The 17,443-nt window shown below is 40.3% G+C and overlaps 1 protein-coding gene across 5 annotated transcripts in view; it reads left to right on the forward strand.

Annotated features, from left to right (window-relative positions):
• LOC121337669 (myosin VIIA and Rab interacting protein) overlaps positions 1–17,443 on the forward strand; it is a 208,160-nt gene that overhangs the window by 83,794 nt on the left and 106,923 nt on the right. For all 5 annotated transcript variants that reach the window (XM_041407891.1, XM_041407895.1, XM_041407893.1 and 2 more), the window contains exon 3: positions 9,301–9,522. In XM_041407891.1, the coding sequence (XP_041263825.1) occupies positions 9,301–9,522 (222 nt within the window). The remainder of the gene's footprint in view (positions 1–9,300; positions 9,523–17,443) is intronic.

Consider the following 17,443-nt stretch of genomic DNA (forward strand, 5'->3'; position numbering starts at 1 on the left):
TTATTGAAAGTACAGTGTTGAGTGCTAGAGTTGCAAGGAATTCACTCTGAGACCAAGTTAATGGGAACATTGTGATGTGATCTTAGGATTTCACAGGAGTCTCACATGAAACAAGCCCATGGGTGGCCTAGAGGATTTGTTAATGCCTTCTGCTCTCTTCTTGTGCCACATTGGGGCTCCAGTGGTTGTTGCAGAAAGTGGCAAATAACTCAGTGGACGTTGGTGTGGGAGGATATGTGCTGATTTGTGTATTTCATTCCCCATGGAGAACTGTGGAGGACAGGGCTTTCTAATGTTCCCATCCCACCAGAGGGCCCTTAAGTAGGCAGAATCACTCATCCTGTCTGTGCACAAACCAGGATGAACATCTTTGGGCTGTTCTTTCTAACAATATACAGTTGTCTGGCACTGACTCGTCAGGCTGTGAGACCTCCTTAGCGAGATCTGCTGTTTGCTCTGCTGCCTGCTCTTGTTTATTCTGCTGTGTGATCTGTGGGGAAGGGTCAAGTAACAACAGCAATTCTAGAACAAATCTTTCTATGCCTGCATTGCTAGAAATCCAGCTAGGAAGAGGGAAGAATGACTCATAGTGAACACTTAAGGGATTTTCAGAGCCCATGTCTCAGTTACTCTCCTGCTGCACACTAGCCAGGCTATGAATTGTGCTTTATGAGGTCAAACCAGATGGCATTGTGAAAGGAGTACTGAGAGAACTGTTTAATGTAGGAGGACTGTTTCTCTTATTAAAGGAAGTTTTTCAAGTTAATATAGGCATAAAATTGTATTCCCAAGAAAGGTAGACTCAGAGATGCCACCAGTGATGCAAACAATGTATTGCATGTAACTATGATGGAAGAGTATGTACATTTAAAAAAATATTTTCACTAAATATTTTTAGGTTTTTTGAATTGAAAAGTGCTTTCTTTTAAAGAATGCTTGTCTGTATTTATCATTCTCTAGGAATGAACCTGTACTGAAAGTCGGGACCTGATAGGAAAAAGGTCTCCAGGGAGAGGTACCAGACAGGCAGTAAGAAACACACTTCAGGGAGAGCAAAATGGCACTTGTTGAGAGGAAATGAGATAAAGGGAAATGTAGCAAATATTTGTGTAACTAAAAATCACTATCAAGTGTGAAAGGAAAAAACAGGAAAGCTATATAAGAAAGGTGGTGAAGCTAATGATGTTTTGCTACATTGTTAGAAAGTTTGATAGGGTAGTACAATATCAAGTATTATATGTTTGTGATCTAAGAGGAAAGTGCCCCAAAATGCTATTGTAAATAATAATAATTTAAGCTTACCATTTTGTATTCACATTGTAGGGCTGTGGCATATACTGGTGAAAGTATTAAAAAATCACTCAGATTGTAGTGGTTAGTGGTTCAATATGAACATAATAGGGAAAAAAGGGGAAAACTTTCAGCTTTCATCACTTGCAGTTGATGTCCAGTACGGATACACACCTTTTGGTCATTCTGAGTCAAACCCAGGATTTAACCAGAAGGTCCTGTAAGATTTAACCTGCAGCAAAAGTGCTTGTTCCTGGTACTGACACATTATTTCAACTCAGACTGCCCTACCTTACTGCAGACCAAGCTGTAACTGAGGTAGGAGAGCAGGTGGGAAAGAAGAGTGAGGGAGAAAAGTATGTCAAAACCCAGCTTTATTTTCATATGTCCCATGTAGCAGTAGAAGAATGGGAGGGCAAAGGACTCCGTACTCATGGTGCTGTCTTGAAAAAGATAATTTCAGCTTTCATGTGGGGATTTCCAACGTCTTCAGAGCTCCCCAGAATATCTCCTCTGTAATTCAAAACCTGCTTCACCCTTGCTGCTCCACTTGCCCACAGAAGATTTCAAATTTCAAGATTTCATATCAGTTAAATGTGGTGCACAGTCCATGCTCTTGTGATATCCATCATGACAAAAGAAAATGGGGTTAAATGCCATGTCCCTTGACAATTTATGGGTTTATGAAGTGAGAAGGAATTTAAAAGAATACCAGTATAGTATTTATTCAATTTATCTACACTGTGACATGTCAGTCAGTTCCATGATGATAGACACTGACTGACAGTGCTTGTGCTGGCAAAAGAAAAGGGAACTAATAGCCATTAGCACAGTGTCAAAATAATACAGCAGCACTCACTCATTTTGTGAAACAGCTTTGCCTCAGCATGAAATTGTTAATGGATTAGGATAGAACCTGGTATGACAAACTAGACACTGGTCTGGGGCAAGTGCCCCACAATTTGTCTTGGTGCTGACTGGCTTTCTCTCTAGCAAATGTAGTGCCTGATCTGTGTATTTTGACAAGGGTAAGTGTTGAGTATGTTGGCATTTTTCGGATTCTGTCAGCAGTTTAATTGGTTCAGCTGTGATTAGCACAAAGCTTCCACAGGTTAGTCTTCACAACATTTATTTTATGGCACCTAGTAAGAAATAGGAAGCTGTCAATGCAATTTTTTTCCCAGTGTAAGAAATGTTTGCAAATTTTAAAAAAAAGAGAGAAAAGGAAAAACCCATCAATAGTGCTTCCACTGTGATAGATTTCTTAATTTTTAGAAAGAGATTGTCCCCAGATCAGAGTATAGCATATATGCAGCATCATCACTGTTTGCTCCTACTTTTGAAGAGGGAAGGAAAGAAAAATATAAAAAGTGAGATTTGATAGGAATACACATTAATATTATAGAAATTGAATTGTATAGAATTAAAAGCTGAAGAGGGAAAAAAAACCTCAAGAGATGCTGGTAAGATCTTAAATAAAAGAACACAACCACAGTTAGAGTAATTGGACTGTGAAATATTAATCTTCCTGATTTTTGTACAAGTGACTTACTCATAACTATTTATGAATTTCTTAGCACTCAACTCCCCCTATCTCCCCCTGAAGACTTTGTGTTTTGCTTTAGGATGTTGTTACTTCCATCACACTTCCCCCTTCCCCCCTGCCATTTATGGTACACTCCCTGCTGTCTAATCTTCCTGAGAAATGTCAGCTACTGCTGCTGGACTGATATCCCTCTGAACAGATTAAAGTGATGTGTGTTCCTCCAAGGCTCCCCAAATGCAAGTGATGTGTTTGCATGTGTGCTAAGCATGGCTTTTTGATAGTACCAGCAATGTGTAGGGCAATATTTCATGTGCTAAGTGGTAAAATATGGAACAAGGCACAATTGTGATAGTGTTGATAAAAGCTTGGGGAAAAGGCCTTGATTAATAAGTAAGATAATGAATTAACTTGGCATTTGCTATAGTACTATCCTGTGCTCTACTTTTTCAGAGAGGGAGAGCAATTAGAGTAGGAGAAATTTAGCAAAGAATCAAAGAAGCAAAAGGGGTGGTATTGTAGTACTGTCTGGAAGTTGTGTTAGATGCCTGTCTTAATGGAGAAAAATAAACTACTTTAGAAGAAGAGGCAGCAAAAATAAATTAGCACTGCACCATGAGAGAGTAAATAATGATGGAGGCATATGCCTACTAGGAGAATTTGGTTCTTACTGTGTACTACAGGTGGAAAAGGTGTATGACCCTGTCAGCATAGAGCTTCACCCCTATTTGCAGCATTCCACAGTCTGAGACACAAGAAACATGGAAGGGATAAAACGCTGAGCAGCTCTTCTTGGCAATTTTGGCTTGTTCTCTCAGACCCCTGCCCAGGAGTCAGGCTTATAAAACATCCACTGCATGTTTTTCCTAGATGTATTAGCATTTTACTAACCTGGTTGGTGCATTTCTGATGGTTTGGGTGATTTGGGTGAAGAAGAGAGGAGGTAAGGGCTGAGGTGGGAACTACATGTAGTTATCACAATCCAGGACCTTGAACATCAAATTGAAAACATGTGAATGGGAGAGAAATTTCAGTCACATTCAGCCTGTGACTCCTTCTCATTGTACTAGTAATCAAGGAGTAAGAGACTGTCATGTTCTCCACAGATTAAAAGATCTTTACCCCAGATGTGCATCTAGTGCACATCTGTGGTGGAGATGGGAACACTGTGTACACTTTAGCCACTTAATATGAGAATCCCTTTGTCCTCCAGCATTGTAGATTAGAGGGTATTGGGAAAACCTGTATTTTTAGGTGGTCTCTGTAGCCCAAGAAAACTCCTAGCCCAATACACCAAATTTGGATTGACTGTGGGAGTGGAAAAACATCAGGTGGAGTGGTAAAAGTGGTCTCTCTGAAAGGATGGAAGCAGGGACATCGAACTTGTTCATCTGCTCCCCAGAATATGCAAAAATCCAGATTTTTTGCTAAGCAAAAGGCCTCAATAGCTTGTTATGCGTAGATGAGTATTAAGGATGCCTGAACAGAAAAGTGTCTGAAGGCATTCTCTTCTGTGGAGTGAAACAGTGTTTTAGCAGTTGTCAGACTAAGATTGAAACCAGTTTTAAGACAAGTTAGTGATCTTCATGCACTGCTCTGAATCTACTCAGCGAAGTGAGATAGTGCAAACAAGTACAGAGAAAAGAGACAAGCAGTTACCCAGCTGAGCAGATCACTGTTCTCCTAAGAAAAGCACTTTGCAATGTGTGCTGTATGTTCATTAGTCTTTGAAGTAAAAAAGGCTCTAAGGCCAATGGATAAACTGTGGCTTATTCTATGAAATAGGTGTAATTTGAATTAAGAGGACAGGAAACAGAAGAAACAGAAACCCTCATCTGTAGTAGCGAAGGAGAAAGTTTCTACCTGTTTTTGGTAACTTGTAAAAGCACTGCCCTGTTCATCAGGGAGGGGAGAGGTGAATCCAGGAACATTGTCCTTCCATTTTCCACTTTGCCTTTGCAGGCAGCTAGAACAGATTTAGCCTGTACCTTACCGGGGAAGATAAAAAAAGTGTTTAAACAGCAGGAAGTATTGTATTTATCCATCACTTAAGAAGGGAACAGAGCAAATGGGAACCAGTCCAGCTGGACTTCGCCTTTAAACTGCCAGGTTTAAACTCCTGAAATGGAGACTAGTGTGAGACAAGAGTAAGATGGTACAGCCCAATAACTGTGCTCAGAGGAGCCCTTAGAGAAGAGCAGAGAGCTGCATTTTGAGGAGCTTGACACACAGACTTGGTTATACAGACTCTGTCTTGGAGCTCAAGCCAGCTATCAGGTTTTCACCAGGAACTGTTCTCTTTGTTATATGAAAAACAGAGGGGATTTTTTTAGCTTTTTGTTGTAATACAATTGCCTGTTTTATGGACTCATTTCCATTGCTGCATCCAGAGGTTTAGAAATTTATTAGAGGAGAAGGCATTGTTCAGGCAAACCTTGAAGAATTATGTTTAAACCTGCCAGAGACACTAGGAAGAAATGAACTATACCAATGGAAGCTATTTAATTTATGTTTTAAAAAGTCACAAAAATGTAGTGGGTGGTGAGGGGAAGACATCTATTCACCCTCAGAATATAATAGAAGAACCTACATTCCAAAACAGTCTGATGGAAAGTATTCCTAATCTGACAGTTTGTGGGAATTACATGCCAGGAATCTATCACCCAAAACATTGACTGAAATTAATTACATATTTTTTTTAAACACAAACTGTGTAAATTCATTGATAAAAGCTTCTAGAAAAGTCTAATATTCATCTTCATAATTTAGAACTTATTCGGAGCTTGGAACTTATAAAATGTTCTTTGACAGAAATGAGTTTTGTGATAGACATGTTGGATATCTATTGAGTAATTTTTGCCTTTTTTGTACATCTAAGCAATTGGTGAAATTCAATCATTCGAGAAAGAAAATGAAACCCAATCTGAGATTCATTCACACAGCAGGAATTTTCTTCTCCACAGGTGCTTCTTGCTGTGTTACACATAACCATAATAGCTGAGCCCCATCAGTTGTGACTTCCAAGTAAATTTTGTCATTTGTTGCTCCCACTGTTCTGTGCTTACCCCAGCAGACCCATTTTTTGTGCAGTTGTATTTTATTGCTTGTTTTATTTGCACACATATTCTGTGTATACATCTGTGAATACATTACATTCCCTCCTTGGGGAATTAAGCACACACAAGTGCAGATACAGAGAAGGAGAGGCATTCCCCCTCTATCCCATCCCCCTCAGCTGTGTTTTGTTGGGGGAAACAGTGTTGCATGGGGAGGAAGGGGCAATGTTTGCAATGACTGGGTGGTTCAACCTTCTTTTTAGAAATAGCTCCTGCACCAGTGGCTGTTGCCTTTTTGGAAGCAAGTTTCACTTTGTGAGACAATCAGTTGTTGTTAGCTGCTGCAATTTCCTTAGAACATTCTTGCCATCTTCTTGCACCAAGTGATTTGAATGTCCTGAAAGTAAAGCCTGAGATTTTCAAATTTGGGACTCCTTGAGGTTCAGTTTGTACCTCCTGAATTTCAGCGCAACAGACTTTCTCCGTGTATTGACATCGACACCCGCATTAATCATCCCACTCAGGGGAATCATCCAGCTGGAGTTAGGTCCAAGTAACATTTTCTTCTCTGTATTGCTGAGAGCATATCAGTGCCTACTTTTCACTTCAGCTAATTTTCCTCAAACTAGGCAGGCTGAGTTGCCCACCAGAGTTATGCAGCACTTCGCTTTCATATGAAACCCATGTTTTTCTTCCAAGGAAAGAGTGTGGAGAGGAGCCTTTTGGCTTCAAATGACAAGTCCAGTTGACAGTCCCTTTTGCCATTTGACTCCTTATAGAGTAGCCTTTGGCAGGGCAGTGTGCAAGAACCTTAATTTGTTGCAGCTGTCAGAGAGATGCGCATTGCTTTCTTTTCTGTTCTGCCTGCTTTCCTGTGGAAATGAGGGGTTTTTTCTGTCATGCTCTCTCTCTGACAGGCTGTCCAACCCTATCCTATTTACTTTTTTAATCCATTGGCCAATTTTAGTCCTGTTTAGCACTGAGGCAGATGCCTTAATGATACTGAGTTCTACCACTGTAGTGAATACTGGCAGCCAGACAGAGGAGAGAAATGTAATTAATGCCTATTCTGATGAAAAGATTTCAGTGTGAGCTCAGCTTTTTCTAGGTATCAGGCTTTATTAGCTGTGTTGTGAACAAAACTGCCTGGGTTTATATTATAAGCATTATTGTAGCGCTTTAATTGGTTGCTTTGCCTCTGTGATTTATCTTGCTATCATGCATCAGAGCCCTAATGAGGGTTCAAAATGCCACTGAGCATGACAAGGTTGAGTGTGTGGGCTGATACTACCAAGCAGCAGCGTTACTAAGTCTGGGAGATAACAGAACTCCATAAGGACAAAAATCTCTTCTTTCATCACTCCCCCTGACCCTGACTCCTTAGCTGTTCATGTTTTATGGGAAGGCCAGCATCTGCTTCCTGGGGTCTCCATCCTGAAGCAAAGACTGCAGCATCTTGGGGTACCAAACACTTTTCCATGCTAGAAATCCTCCTTGAATCATACAGACCTCACCTTCACCAGCTTTTGTCCTGGGACCTGGGGTTCCTGCCTGACCTTCTGTGCAGAAACAGTGCTGTCTCATCCCATTGTTGCAGAGCAGCATGCCTGCTGTGGGTGAAGGAGTGACGTGGAGACAGTTCACTTCCTCTCTTGTTCCACTAGAAAGATTGTGCATGTAGTGCCATGGCAGGAGGGAGTAATGGAGATTAAGACAAACTAGTCTAGCCATCCCATTGAATCTCTGGGATAGTTCCGTCAGTTTACCCGAGGAAGCCAGTTTGACGTGCATAATTCAGACATTTCCTCTTTTATCTGATTATCTCTTATGTTTTGCATCTTGCACATTCTGTAAAAATGTGGCAGAACAACCATGTCTTGCCATCTGGACAGAAAAAAAAATCATAAAGATTATTTACTTGAAAGTGCGAAGAGTATCTGAGCACCTAGTCTAATTTAGTCAAACCCTTGTACAGGGTGTGAGCAGCAGCATTGTTTTTAAATTTTAAATTTATTAAAAGGCGTATATTAGGAATATGCTTAAATGGGTTGTATGTGCAAGTTCAAAAATTATATGGTTTAGATCACTGCTTTACTTGTATTTTAGATTTGAGGTTTAGAATTGACCTGTCAGATTTTCATAAAACAGGCTGGTTTTATTTTGAGTTATGAATCTGAGGCAGAAGTGGCAAATAAGGTGATATATAGCCCACTAATGTGATTCTTTTTAAAATTCCAGGCTTGGCTCACAATGATGTTCATATATGATCTTGGTTGAGTTTCTGAATAAGCATATGCAATAAGTGTACTCTTTTATTCATGCAGCAGATATTTAAACATTAATTTAAGAGTAAGTCAGCATGTCATGAGTAAATACTCTTGCAGCTTAGTCTGCTTTGTGTTACCTCTAAATTTTATTTAGACTTTTATGTTACTCTCGTCATATAAGTGGTTTTTATCAGCAATTGGAAACAGTAAGGTACTCACCACTAATTCTGAGAAATAGAGAGAATGAATGTAAGTATGTGCACACTGTTTTAAAAGCTTGTTGTTCATTGATTCTTATTTTTTCTTCTCATAGGGTATGTCCTAGTTGTACATGCCAGAAAATGTGTGATGAGTTTGCAGACCTGTCTACCTTCACAACTCTTCCTTCTGCATGCTTTTTTATTACTCCTGTTATGGAATAGATTGCCTAATTTGTAAAAATCAAAAGCTCTGTAAAATGGGAGATAGCAATTTACTTAATACCATGCATACACTATTTATGTCAGTTTTTTAAATAAATGAGCTCTTCTGCTGGAATACAGGAAACTTTATGCAGAGTGCCTGCAAACACTTTCACAGTTAGCAGTTGTCTTAAGATTGGTCCTAACAAGTAGAGCACCCAAATCTCTCTGAAGCGAAGGATATCATTAATGTTGCTTGACAAATTGGAGCTGTTACAAATAAAATGATCCTATGGGTCAGAACAAAAGAAACTTTTTGTTTTCAAAACTATGGGTCAGAAGGATTTTTTTATTACTGTGTGCCAATCTTTTTGTCTTCCATAAACTGATTTTTGATTTGTAAAGGGTTCTGAAAGTAGCCTTGAATTTTCACATGGTCTCTATAGCTTGGCACAGCTGGAGTGCCTGAAGCAGCAACCTGGCTTTCCTTAGGGTTCTCTCTCTGGAACTAGGTAAATTTTGCTCTGGTTTGTGATTCAGGGAGAGAGTTTAAGTGCGTTGGCCGTGGGTGACTTAAGGGAACATAGGAATTTTTGCTTTCCAGTTCTAGATTTAGAATATGCATTTCTCGTATTCATTTCACATCTGCAGAAGTTATTTGAAGAGTATAATATGTGGAAAAAGGATGAAGATTTCCCATTGAAATTTTGCTTATGTTTTTGTTCTTTTCCTTTTCATTCCAGTGAAATGAAGCAGAAGTTGGATGAAGAGGGTAACAAGTGCAGCATCCTTTCCAAGCAGCAGAAGTTCAATGAGCACTGCTGCATTCGCTGCTGTTCCCCTTTCACATTTCTTATCAACAGCAAGCGACAGTGCCAAGACTGCAAGTACAACATCTGCAAGAACTGCAGCACTTACCAGAAGAAGGAGAAGGCTTGGATTTGCAGTGTCTGTCAGCAAGCAAGGTAAAAGCCTATTGTTCAGCAACTTCTGCAAGGCAGCTGTGGCCTGACCTGAGCTTTTCCTTGTACTTGTCAGTAGTTAACTCTGGTGGGATAGGACATGAAGTACCTGTTTATGTAGAGGCTGATTTATTTCTGACATGTCTGGTTTTTGTAGAGGTTAATTTGTTCTGAGAGTGTTTGGTTACCTGTTGCATTTTCAGGCTTGTTTAGCTGGACTGATGTATCAGCAAGCAGTAACTGGGCATAGCTTGTGCAGGACTGGGATGTCCTGAAACACCTGGGTTACTAATGGAACCTGAGCACAGATGGTGGTAAGACAGTTAATAGTTTGGCAGCTAATCCCCTTGATGTGTCAGAAATGGAAGGAAGAATATTTGTGAATAGATCATCCAGCTGTGACTGTGTTTTAGAGTGCTTTTCTAAATGCCAGCTTATTGGTGGGTATGCCTTGAGCTTACTTTGGCAGGTACCCAAAGAAAATAGCAGTGCAACCTGTTATAATTCATAACATCTGCTAAAGAATATGCTGCTAGGCTTCTATTTGCAGAGGGTATCAGGGATTTACTATCTCACCCTTCTGAGGGTAACAGAGCCCCAACATTTAAGGATAGCACCAGAAAAACAAAGCAAAACACTTAACACCAGCAGAGGGGCCATTCCTTGGATGTGACTGTTATAGTCCTTGTCTCCAGGTTCCAAAAGCAGCTGTAGCTGTGGTGACATAGTCCTGACCAACACCCTTTAACTCAGACAAGAAGGGTGAATGAAGTAACTCAGTTCCTTATGGTTTAATTTTGACACTGGTGACTAAAGCAGCTGAGCATATGTGATAAGAATGGCTGGTTAACTTTCTCTTTAGTGGAGAACGCAGGATGAAGACAAGAGACAAGTCCCTTTGCAATGCTTTATGATACTCCTGTGTTCACCAAAGCCATACTATTCCCTCTTGCTTCCCATTAACACCCACTTGAAATCATGGAATCACTAGGTTGGAAGAGACCTTCAAAATCATCGAGTGCAACCCATGCCCTAACACCTCAACTAAACCATGGCACCAAGTGATGCATTCAATCTTTTTGTAAACACATCCAGGGATGGTGATTCTACCACCTCCCTGGGTAGACAATTCTAGTACTTTATCACTCCTTTGGTAAAAAACTTTTTTCTAATATCCAGCCTGCATTTCCCTTGACACAACTTAAGGCTGTGTCCTCTCATTCTGTCAGTTGCTGCCTGGAGAAAGAGACCAACCCCCACCTGACTACATCCGCCTTTCAGGAAGTTGTAGAGAGTGATAAGGTCAACCTCTGAGTCTCCTCTCCTGGCTAAACAACCCCAGTTTCCTCAGCTATTCCTCACAGGGCTTGTGTTCCAAGTCTCTCACCAGCCTCATTGCCTCCTCTGGACACACTCAAGCATTTCAATGCCCTTCTCAAACTGAGGGGCCCAGAACTGGACACAGCACTCAAGGTGCAGCCTCAGCAGTGTCAAGTACAGGGGAAGGATGACCTCCCTGCTCCTGCTGGCCACCCTGTTCCTGATACAGGCCAGGATGCCGTAGCTGTGAATTAAGTTTGTGCTCTTTGACACAGGTCCTTAAAATCATAGAGATCCCAGACAATGCCAATTTCCAAAGATCAGTCTTTGAAGGCGAAGGTGGTTGTGTTCTTTGGGGCACCTGATTCTTCTCTGCTTTTTACCCTGGAAAACCTAGAGAAACCCCCTTTTACCTGGTGAGGAGGCAGATCAATGACAGGAGGATCTCTTCCAGCAACACAGAGAGCCAGTGCTTGTTTCTGCTTTAGTCATTCAACCATTTCATATGACACCTCTTTCTTCCATTTATCCTGTGTTCACCCATATGGGCAGCAGCACAGCAGCCAGGTTTGTGGATGCTGTTGAACTGCACTTAAAATGCCTTTTGCTGACTCCACAGAAAATGTCTCAGAAGAATTTCGTTTCAGAAGAAAAATCTGTAGCTATATCATAAAAATGCTATTTCTGACTCTTGAAGTCAGGGTTTTGCCTGTACCTCAGTTATAAACATTTTCTTTATTTATGAGACCTAGAGACACAGCTTGAGTTATTTTTCAGTGAATAAATTAACTAACACTGTTGCTAATCATTTTATATTCAGTTTTTTGGACTGTGCTACTTACAAGTCCCTGTAGGTAGATCAGGGGCTGGTATTACTCAGAGACTGCTGATGTATTTTGATTTGGTGGAGGCTTTTTTTTGTGTTTGGCGGTGGGGGGCGGAGGGTGGTATAACTTTTTGGGGTTTGACTCACGGTCAGTATTTTTTCCAAGGAAAAGCACAACAGCCTTTTGAGTTCCTCTCATCTTCTCAGTGACTTACTCTTCAGGTGGACTGTGTTCTCCTGCCTCTCTCCCACTCCTCTGGTTGTGTCTTTGATTTTTAGGTTTGGTAAGGCAGCACAGGTAGTGGAGGTGGTTCTTGGTTTAGCTGTTATTTGCCTGCCTATCTTACGCACAATAGAAGGTGAGCTCTAATGGGATAGAAATATCTGAAAACTGCGTTCTACATTCAAGAAAAGCTGACATGTTGAGCTAGTTTTTCAAGGCTTGACCCCAGTAGAGATATCTTTTCTGTTGATTTTCATCTTCCAAGGCAGACATTAGCATCTACATTAGCATTGAGCAGAGAGCAAAAATTCAGGTCACCATTTGAAACATAGAACATTCGTAGAAAATCAGTCAAAATAGTAAGTCTCTGCTTCTTGCAAAAGCAGAAAACTCATCAATAAGCCAGTGAAAACTTTGGTGTTCGAATTCCTTTAAAGCACATCTCCTGCTGCCATACATCTTTGAAAAGTTGGAAACTGAGCTTGGCATGGAATCTCATGCTCAAAGATGCCTTTACAGCAATGTCTGAATTAATCTTGTGAAGAACAGGAGAACCTTCCTTAAATTTCCCAATTTCCCAGATTTAGCACATATTCTGAAAATGCTTTTTAATTTAGATTTGTCTCTGAATACTATTATTAATGTTCTCAGGGTTTCACTTCTCGTGTGTATCTTTTTAGTCTGCAAGTACTCTTTGATAAAATTGTATAATAATAATTTCAAGTTTTTAATTTCTGTGTAGTGCAGCTCTGATTCTTCCAAAGCCTTGTAAAATGTCTCCTTGTTAGACACCTGTCAGACAATGTATTTAGGCAGCTTGCTGAGGTCAGTACTTTTTAAGTCCCCTTGGCTAAGCAGATACCAGGCACAGTTTCTTTGCCCTCTGGATTAATGCTTTTGATGCCAGACACAAAGGTTTTTTGCTCATTTAGTAGAAATAAGGCATGCTTTCTTTGTGTCTAAGACCACTTTTCCGTTCTCCAAGGAGCCATATCCCAGAACACCCTGCTTGTGGTATTCTGCTTTCTATTAAAACACCTGTACTAATAAAAATAATGTTTTTTAAAAAGCATAATCCATTAAAATGCATATTTTTGCAGGTTTTTTTAAACTAATCATGTTTTACTCCTGGACTGATTAATATGAGTAGAGTCCAATCCAAAATAAGGTGTACAAACATCTGGCTGTCCACCTCAACCTTTCATGACTATCTTGCATGAATTCCTCTGCATTCTTGGTTCATTCTTCTGTTCTAACCATCTACAGATGTCAAAAGATTTCTGTCTCTGTTTTGAGTGGGAGCATGAGCACCTAATCCTTTCATGCCCTCACATCCATCTGTCCTGTGGTTTTTTCACTTATTCTCAAAACTCCTGTTCAGGTATTGGAGTGTACCAGTATTACAGACAGGACTGCCTTGGTCTGTGTGGCCTCGGCTGCTGACCAAATAGCGGCACCTGTGGTGTTTTCTGCCCAGAGTCGCTGTTCGGTGCCTGTGCTTGCAGCTGAGCACGTGGAGACAAGTCCAGGCACACCCCGAGCGCCAGTGCTTGCAGCTGGAGCTTGCTTTGAGGGGGTCACTCCTCAGGCCTTCCTGAGCTGGAGGTTCCTTTAAGGCGAGGTGAAGCAAGGAATGGGTCCCGATGGAGAGTTTTTAATCCAGAGTTTTTATTTCGATGGTACAGTCTCTGAATCTTGCAATAACTCCAATGAACTCTAACAGAATTCTTCCACCAGAACCCCAACCGCGTGGCCTCCTCCTCCTTTTACCTGGGCAGAGGGGCAGGGAACGGGATCCAGGGAGCACCAGCCAGGTCCAGGGGGAGGAGGTCTCAGGTGAGAGGGACACCTGGGTGGGCCAATGGCCCCCAGGGGGTGGAGAGCATCCTTTGAACCTGCCAATTGCTCGATGCTCTCCTTGGAATTTCTGGGTTGATAGACAGTGCCCAGCAGGCGTCAAGGGTGGGGAAAGGAAGGGCAATTGACAACCTACCTGGGGAAGGAGATTTCAGGGAGAACCCAGGGGAAACTGAGGCAAATTATGACATCACACTGCAACACTCAGGTGGTGAGAGTTCATCGCTTAGTGGACTCCTGCTTTGCTTTCTTGAGCCAGGTCATGGGTGAGAGGGCCTGCAGAAAGTCATTATTCTGCCTTATAAGAGCTGCTTTGTTGGTGGTGGTCCTTTGCTAGTAAAAGTTATAAAGAGACAGAGACTCAGACACTGGTCCTTTTCTCCTTTATGTCATTAACTAGTGAAAAGCACAGTCATGCTGCACATACTCAAGACTTCCTGCAGTCAAAGTAGTGTTTTGGATGGCTCAAACTGGATCTCAAAGTCATCACATTGGCTGCTTGCAGCACAGATTTATTTGAATGTTTAAAAGAATTACTTTTTTTTTAAAAAAACTTTGGTTTTTGTACACCCAATATAACTGCTACTTTTAAAAAGAAGAAAGCAAGGGTATAGCAATTACCTTCATCAGCTCTTCAATACAGAGTTATTTTTGAATGTTCCTTACATTTTGAGTTTGTTGGGGTGCCTTGTTGAATATAACTAGATGGTAACAATTTGCATCCATAGCAAATGTAATTGTCTTACTGGAATTTGATAATTAGTTAGACTACTTAGATATGTGTTAGAGTTTTTAATGCATATCAGAGTGAGATTTGAGAAAATGCAATAAGGTCTAGTCTACCTGCAGTACTCTGTACATTTTTCTGCAACTAGCGTGTATTGGGATTAACACTAAAGTGAAAATGAAGCAATGCTTCTGATAAAATGAAAATTGCAACAGAAAATAAAAGTCTAGACTCACTTGGCAGGCATAACACTCTTCAAATAAAAAGGAGCTTTGCAGCCAGGGACCATCCTAAATAAAACCCTTATATTTCATATGGGGTTTTTTGGAGGGCTCTATAAAACAAGTAATATGTTTTAATGTCAGCAGAACAAAGTATGTATTTGTGGAAACATGATAAAGTTGAAGTTAGCCGGCCAAAAGGTACATCTTTTCTGCTTAGCTGATGCAAGTTTTAGTGTAAAACTCTTTACAGTCTCTATAGGGAAAAAGAGAAAAAAAGCAGAAAATTTGACAAAACCTTGATATTGTACTTGAGGAAAAGTAGTACTTCTACTTAATAACTGAATTTTGTATTTATTTGTCAGTGCATCTGGCTGTAACAAAAACAGTCAGTTTCAGGACTTAGTTGTAGAAAACTAATGAATATATAATGCTGCTTAGCAATTTTGTTTTCCTTTCAAGCAGGCTCAACCATCTGGTAAAAGGAAGCCGAAATGTATTTTAGGTAGTCTGCCTCAGCCACAGCTTAGAGTTTTGTGTATAGTTTTGTGACAGTTGCTATTTCTGCTCTTTGAGGTCCCTGTCTGACATTAGTGAGAACTTCTACAGAACTTGGAAGCTGTGACATTGTCAAGGCAATGCCAGGAAATGTGTTTTTGCTTCCAAAATGATAGAATTGTATGGGAACGTTCACTTGCTGTGTGGCATAGCACAGAAGATAAAGTCTTAGTTCTCCCATGGGCATGTTGTCTTCATTTCACCCATATGGGTCTTGTTTTGCTTTTTTGAAAGTTCTCTGAATGATCCCATTCGTATTGTACTTACTTATTTTAAGTAAATTGCAGTGAAAATTCTTTTTCTCAGCTGTATATACTTGTAGAAATTGATGCAATTCCTTCTAAAAATGTATGCTGCTCTGTTCAAATTTTTTTCTTCCTCCTTGTCCTGCCACTGTCTCTCTGTTTTGTATCCTGTCACTTGACCTCCTTGTCGTTACCACGCTGTAGCATCACAGAGGATCATAGACCATGTCCTTTTTCTCACTGTACCTGTGAAGAGCAAGGACAAGAGCTTTGATTTTGCACAGGGGCCAAGAACAGTCTTTGGTTTATTCAGTTGTTCCCTAACTGGAGGAGGAGAGAGAGAAATGTGCAAACTGGTTATTTTGACAGGTTGATCCCTGCTGCATTTTTTTGCTATACTGATCTGTCTTAATTATTTTGAAGTATGCACTGTGAAGAATTTAGTTTCTGCTAGACAGAATAAAGCTGAACTTGCATAATATACAGCAGACTGCAATGCTGCACTTAGCTTTAAGAAAAATATCTAAAGATGGAATTGAAGAGGAGAGGAGGAAAGAGAGGTCTATTAAAACAGCTAAATATAAGTGCTGATTAGGTGATCTTTTCTAGTTTTAAGTAGCCTTGGAAGTGAACATGTGCCTGAGTGCATGGAGGACTGATCAGTGTTTTTGAAGCTCTGGATCCCAATTTTAGCTGTCAAGTGACCTTGGGGAAATATCCATGTGTCAGGTTTCTCCCTGTGCAGAATGGATTTGATGACCCTGAGCTCTTGGAGGTTAGTGGTTAGAAAGTTAAATGCTCTGGTTGTAAAATGCTAAGTATTATTAATGTACTATTATTAAAGGGTTTTGCTGCAGTCAGCATGCCTAAACCTTTGTGGATTTCAGTTGTGCAGAAAGAATCCAAATGCTTGGATTCTTCTGGGGAATGAATGAGAGTAGAATATTGTGGCTTTATGTTCAATGTTAATATATAAATGCTTGCCTGTGTTTGGCTTCACCTGTCTTCAGCAAGTCATGGTAAGAAAGGCTATTAAACATTTTCCCTAGTAGTAATAAATATTACATAAATAGTGTGCAAAAATATTGGGACTGCTAACCTAGGAGGAGCTGGATATGAAAGGATGTAACACAGTTTTTCACACAGTAAGCAGCATACAAATTATAGGTTGAACTTACTTAGCCTTTCAGTTTTGCAAAAGCTGAAGGACTCTCAGTGAGGGAGACAAATTAAAAGCTAATTAAAATTGCACAAGATTCTTTAAGTATGGACACTTAATGTCACGTGGGAACATCATGCCTTACAGTAGCTGAGATGGAAAATATTAAGTATCAAGCATAGCTTATGGAGGAACTTCCCTTGTGTCACTTCTGCAACTGGAACTTCATGTGCTGTTCATCATAAAATGTATGTAATAATGCAGGAAGCCATGGTGTGGTTAACACTCTAGAGGTAGCTCTAAGCAGAGAAGAGTGCCCTTTCACACAGACATATCACTGAACATTTTTTTATTATCACTAATTAAAGCTTGCAACCTGGTTTGATGTATGTTCGTTTCAGCATTTGGTGAGTCTTCATGCTTTCTTCTGTTGTATTTGTGCAACCGCCAAGATTTAACAGCTGCCGTGGTTAGCAAAGGGGTTTTTTTTCTTGGTAGAAAATTGGAAGACCTCTGGACTTGTAGCCACTGGCAGTGAATGGCAGTAACAAATGTGTCTTTCCTCTAGCTGTGCAATTTGCAGTATTACTCTCCTGAAACGTGCTTGTGTTGCCAAAGAAGTTAAACTGAGAATTTAATTTGTCATTTTAAAAAAGATTGACCACATCAATAAATAAGTCACTCTATGTTCTTACTGTTCAAGCCCACCTGAAACAGATGAAATAGATGCTGAAGCACTCACTGCTTAAGTGTCTCCAATAAGAATCTATGAGATCCTACATTCACAT

This window comes from Onychostruthus taczanowskii, unplaced genomic scaffold, assembly GCF_017590055.1.
Source record: "Onychostruthus taczanowskii isolate IOZ18803 unplaced genomic scaffold, ASM1759005v1 scaffold28, whole genome shotgun sequence".
Taxonomy (NCBI): Eukaryota; Metazoa; Chordata; class Aves; order Passeriformes; family Passeridae; genus Onychostruthus; species Onychostruthus taczanowskii.